Source organism: Octodon degus, unplaced genomic scaffold (assembly GCF_000260255.1).
Source record: "Octodon degus isolate 3935 unplaced genomic scaffold, OctDeg1.0 scaffold00028, whole genome shotgun sequence".
In the NCBI taxonomy this organism is placed as follows: Eukaryota; Metazoa; Chordata; class Mammalia; order Rodentia; family Octodontidae; genus Octodon; species Octodon degus.
Window position 1 is genome coordinate 10,435,664 of NW_004524604.1, and position 6,159 is coordinate 10,441,822.

The 6,159-nt window shown below is 37.2% G+C and overlaps 1 protein-coding gene across 1 annotated transcript in view; it reads left to right on the forward strand.

Annotated features, from left to right (window-relative positions):
- The window catches only part of Hltf (helicase like transcription factor), a 177,718-nt gene that overhangs the window by 67,441 nt on the left and 104,118 nt on the right, over positions 1-6,159 (forward strand). Inside the window, exon 14 of the mRNA XM_023712948.1 lies at positions 2,669-2,812. Coding sequence (XP_023568716.1) covers positions 2,669-2,812 — 144 coding nt within the window. The remainder of the gene's footprint in view (positions 1-2,668; positions 2,813-6,159) is intronic.

Sequence of the window (6,159 nt, forward strand, 5' to 3'; positions counted from 1 at the left end):
ATTTTTTAGTTCCGAAATTATTTCTGATCTGTTTTTTTTTCTATACCTTTCTGGAGTTGTTTCTTTACTTCTAACACTATTATTTCAGAGATATCTGGTGTGTGATTTCCAGTTTCCTCAGTGCTAGTGTCTTCTACAATTGTACTGGGTGGACTCGGGGCTTGAGACTGCATTTTGTTCCTTCTCTTTGTCAGTTTGTATACCACTGTCTTCTGACCTTTGGTGTGGAGCTTAGATAGAGTTATTACCTTAGCACCAGGTCCGGATCTATGAAGTTCAGGTTCCTCCAGATGGGTGGTGTTTGGATGTGGCTGCTCTGCTCCACTTCTTTCTGCCACAGTCCTTAGAGTTGAACCCTTTGTGTCTCTCAAGCAAGTGTTCTGCTCCTGAATCAGCTGGGTGGGTCTTGCCTCTAGCCTCTTTGCAGGGAGTTCTGCTGAAGGGTTCCACACTGGGCCTGCCCAGTCTGTTTTTGATTGAAAAAGTGAAAGCATTTTCATTGAGTAATGATGACTGTTTTAGTTAACTTTCTCTCATTGCTGGGACAAGTATCTGGCACCAAAATTAAAAGAGGGAAAGGTTTATTTAGCCCCCAGTTTGTATAAGTTTCAGTCCATAAGCAGTTGGCTCCAAAGCAGGGTGACATAACAAAGGGGTAACAGTTCATGGAAGTAGAAGACAGCACAAGCAACTAGAGCAAAAAGGGGTAGACACAAACCTCTGTTCCTTACATTGTAAGCAGGCTACCTGCCCTTGGGTGGGTCCTCTACACTCTAGGATGTAGAATTGCTGAGTCACTTAGTTAAGCTTCTAAACTATTCCAGTTGACACAATCAATCAACCATTACAACATCTTAGGGGGTAAATAGCCACTGAACAGCCATGCTAGGAACTGTTTTCTATACCCTAGGATATAGAACTGCTGAGTCACTTAAGCCTCTAAACTTCCATTACAGTGATACTGTCTTATTCTTGTCATCTATTAATTTTCCTTACTGATTTCTTTTTTTCATTTTGATAGCTGCTCATTCCACCAGGTATATTCATTCTTTTTGATGTATGACTTGAATAACCAGTGGTACATGCATGACTGAGAAAATGGGTGCCACTGTAGCCACCAAAAACCAAACATGTTACGATGTTTTGCACATTCTGTACAAGCCAACTGCTTTTATGTATAAAATGTTTTAAAGAGATTCATAAATATAAATTTCCTTTAATTAAATTTATTGATTTTTATAATTTAATTGGTATGAGTATTAATATTTATATTGGGGCAGTCATTAGTCAGCTTCATATACCTTTTTAGATTTTGCCCATCTATAGAATTTTAAAGAATCTTATTAGTAAGTTGACCAATAAAAGCAGTCATCTTTTTGGACCACCAGTGGTACAAGCCACACAATAGGACAGTCTTGCTTGGAGCACCATTGATTCAAGCCAGCAGGAAATGTTAAACATCCTAAGCTTTTGTCATTCAGTTCTTCTAGGTAGTCATGTGAAGTATTAGACTGTCTTTCTCTTTTCCTTTTTCTTCATACCCCTTATTTAATTAGTCCCTAAGTTTTTATCAGTCCCCTTTTAATATCTTTACTTACAATTGTACTTCCCATTCTTTTTCTACTTCTTCCATTCTGGGTTAGACCTTCATGATTTGTCATCTAATAGTTTACCAGCTGGGTCTCCTTGCTGTTATCCCTCTCCAATCTAATCATAATGATTTTTATTTTGCTCCAAATGTATTGTTTCCATGATTTATTTTGCAGTTTGTCTTGGTTACTCTTCTCTAATTGCTGGGACAAAATAACCAACAAACTAAGGAAGGAAAGATTTATTTAGCTCACAGGTAGTGGTGGTTTCAGTCCATACTCAGCTGGCTCCAAGGCAGAGAGACATGTGGCAGAGGGCAGCAGCTAAAAACAGCGAAGAACAAAGGGAGGCACCTCAGCTGCCTCTGCTAGCTAGTCATTCTCCCCTTCTTACATTGTAGTACAAATTATCTGCCTCAGGGTGAGTGCAGTACTCAAGCTCATAATTTCAGCATTGGCTCACAAATTAATCACAAACTGTAGAATCTGTCCCATGACTGCATGAGGCTTTGGGGGGACACCTAGATATGAACTGTAACACATTTGTAAAATTGTGTTTTTAAGAAGAGTCAGGACAATTTTTTTTTCCCCTTTTAGCTCCACCTTTTCCCTTTTTAGCTGCACTATTATGGTTACTTGGTAAATACTAGATACATTAAATGTGCCCTACAATAAGCAAAGAATGGATATTGTGCTTAAATTATTCCTATATCCTTTGAAATATTATTTGATTTTGTTAATGTTTAGTTTTGATATTGTTGGTACTAACTCATTGAAAATATAAAAAAAGCATTATAAAGAACCTCTTATTCCACTGAGCCATCTCCCCGGCAAGAACCTCTTAATTAAAATACAATTGAAAAACTAATTTCTGTTAGAAGTTTCATGATATTTTGTGTCAGTTTTCTTGATAATATAGCAGTGTAGTTATTCTTGGTATTTCAGTTTAAATTGCAGGAAGATTATTTTTATGTCTTTGTAGTAGCTCCATTTATGACATGACTGCCAGGACAACACTTTTCATGTACATAAGCCTCACACTAACTTGTATATTAAAAATCTTTCTAACTTTTTTTTAGGACCAGTTTGGACAACATATAAAATCAGAAGTACATTTGAATTTTTATGTTTATTATGGTCCTGATCGTATTAGAGACCCAGCCTTGCTTTCAAAACAAGATATTGTTTTGACTACATACAATATTTTGACTCACGACTATGGAGTAAGTATGCTAATATACAAGAGATGTTTTAAAAAGGTTGAATTCAAGAACTGTGCTTAAAGTTTCCTAAAATACAGATTTTTATATTCCTCTTTTTCTCTTTTAAGTGCATAACATTATATAAAAAGTTAGCAGGATTGTAACACGTTGCAGAAAGTAGGTTGCATCTTTTTCTTTTAAAATTATTTATTTATTTAGTACAGGGTCTCGCTACGCAGCTTGGACTCATAGTGATCCTCCTATCTCAGCCTTCCTATAACTGGGATTATAGGTGTGCCCCTCTGTGTCTGGTTTAGGGGCTGTTGGGCCTGGCATGGGGTTGCTAGTCTTTCTCCCCTCCTTACATTGTAGTGCAAATTATCTGCCTCAGGGTGAGTGCAGATAATGACCCTGTGTGAAAAAACAAAAAAGAGCTGAGGATGTTGCTCAGGGACAGTGGGAATAAGTGAAGCCTCCTATGGTGACTTTCTGTCTTGAGTCTTCCTCATTCCTTAGCATATAACCTTTGCCAGGCAGGCACTCAGACCACTGAGCTATCTCCCAGCCCTTAGGCTGTATCTTCTTTTTACTGATTTGGCAGTGTGTATACTAGAGTGAGGTGAAACCTTGGTGTTGTTTTAATTTTAAATTTGTTAAATGACCAGTGTTGCTGAACATTTTTTACTTGCTGTTGTACTTCTTCATCTGAGAAATATCTATTCATTTTAGATGCCCATTTTTTATTTACAGATTGAAAACAAAAGACATTAGAAAAAATATTACGAGCTCTTTACTGTTTCACATACAGTTCATGAGGTTCATGAGGATTAACATTTTTGTAAATGGTAGAAGGCACTTTTCTTTTTGGGGACCTCATTAGAAGAAAACAGTACTATACTGGTTTATTATAAGTACCATTTAAGACCAAGGTAAAAACAAAAAACACCAAGGATATTCTGAAAGAACAAACAAATAAAATCTGGCTTAAGCAAAAAGGAAGAGAACATGATTTTCTTGATAGAGAAGATATTCACTAATGCCACAGCAGAGAGAAGTAGAGCTCCAGGTAGACAGCAGAGTCCACGTCAGCCAAGCCTGGAAAATAACCCAGCAAGACCTTGTGTGAAAAAACAAAAAAGAGCTGAGGATGTTGCTCAGGGACGGTGGGAATAAGTGAAGCCTCCTATGGTGACTTTCTGTCTTGAGTCCTCCTCATTCCTCAGCATATAACCCTGCCTTTAACAAAGCAAAACCCAGGCCATGGGAGTCTTTCATGTGAAGTACATGTGCTCATTGGGTGTGACATGCTGATTAGCCAACTTGAAATTGCGGTTTTTCATGCCTTTAATGTGTTAGTTCCCCCTGAGGGTAACGAAAGATAGTGGTGTGACTGTGCTGAGTCCATCTTACCCATGTTCCTTGGGGACAGTCTGACAACAACCTTTTATGGAGCAGCTTGAGCAGCAGATGCCTTTGCCAAGATGCTCATCATTTTGGAAATTTTGAAGGCCTTTAGGAAAAGTTGATGACAAGGACTCTACAGGAAAATTACCTCTGTACTGCAAAGATTCTGGGAGGAATGGAGGAGCTCAAGTGTCCTCTGGTTCCATAGTACATGAATACATTTACTGACACTTGGTGCTGCCTGGGTGGAAGGTAGTGCCAGACAAATGAAGGAGCTGCTGGGAGGAACTGCAGAGAGCCCTTTTGCTGTGAGCCAGACTTTAGAAATGAGGACAGGAAACACAATAGGTTGATTACCTAGTTTTGAGGTTGATATGTTGTACAAGAACTTGGTATGAAGATTTATGTGTATCTATCCCATAATCCCAGTACTTGAGAGGATGAGGCAGGAGGATACCAAGTTGGAGGTCAGCCTGGGTTACAGAGCAAGATCCTGTCTCTAAAACACAAAAATTAAAGTTGGTTTTTCTAGGAGTATTTATACTACAGTTCTTAGCAAGCTTTACAATAAAGGACTATTTATTTAAAAAAAAAAAAAGGTGTACTTCAAAAGAAAAAGCGTCTTGAAAATCTTACTACCATTATTTTTCATCATCTGATACTACAAAGAAAACCTTTTTTAAAATAAACCTCTTTTTCCTATAGTATAAACAAATTGTGGAATGTGATAAGGAACCATTAATTAGACCTAACAGTAAGGATAGTTAGCTAATTTAACAAGGGAACAAAAACTTTAAAAATGGTCATTAGTTTATTGACTTAATACTAAGAATTTTCAAATCACTGCATTTTGTTAATATTTTAATAAGAGGCTCCATCATAAAATATAGCCATAAAATTATTTTTAAAATGTGAAATATAGGACACAAAATGAATTTTCAGCAAGCCCCAGGGAATTCTTTTAATAAATTAAAAGTTCCCCTAATGTATATTTTGTTTAAAGTAATGATTTTGTCATGTAAATACATTGCAGGTATGAAAAGTACAGTATTACACTGCTTTTTGCAAGTACAAAATTCTTGGTTTATTCTTGTGCAGTTAAAAAATAAAACCAAAAAAAAAAAAAAGTAAAACCATTAGTGCCATCTGTTGTAGAAGTCTAACATCATGTTAAGTATTGCACAACAAATTTCAGAAAAGTGTCCAGAAGCAACAAATAATTGAAAAGAAACTTAACATTTTTACCATTTTACATTATTATCATCTTTAGTATTTTCTCTTCCCAAATCAAAATTCATTCCCCATCTAGTGTTCCTCTTGAGTCAGCAATTCTGTGCACTTGCTACTTGTGTTTCCCAAACTACTGTCATCTTTATCTGTTCTTTCTCACATTGCTTTAAAATAATAGACAAACCTGGTATTAGAATTAATGCAAGAGCTTTTTTCTTGGACATATCAAATGCAGCTCTGTACTTTCCAAAAGCTTCCATAATGTATGCAACACCAAAGGCAGCACTTCTGGAGATCCCTAAAATTTCACAGATGAGGATTTTTGCTCTGGTTTGTAAGCTCCCATCAGTAAATTTCACTGTGCTCTCTGTTGATTACTTGCTGCAGCAGGGCTATCTTGTCATCTGTTGTGCTAGCCAGGGACAGCAGCTTCCCTCAGAAGATGTCGATAGGGTTCATGGGCACCAGTACTCACACTTCCAGTGCCACCTTGCCACTCCTTTGAATGTGGGTGCCACTCACATATTCATTTTACTGGCCATGTGTGTTTTTCTGAGAAGTGTCTGTTCATTTCAATTGCTCATTTTTTATATTGAGTCTTGTTTTGTTGGTCTAGAGTTCTTTATTGTATGTTTTTTGTTTTTTTTTTTTGCGGAACCGGGGATTGAACTCAGGCCCTTGTGCTTGCCAGGGAAGCGCTTATTCTACTGAGCCATCTCCCCAGCCCTAAGTTC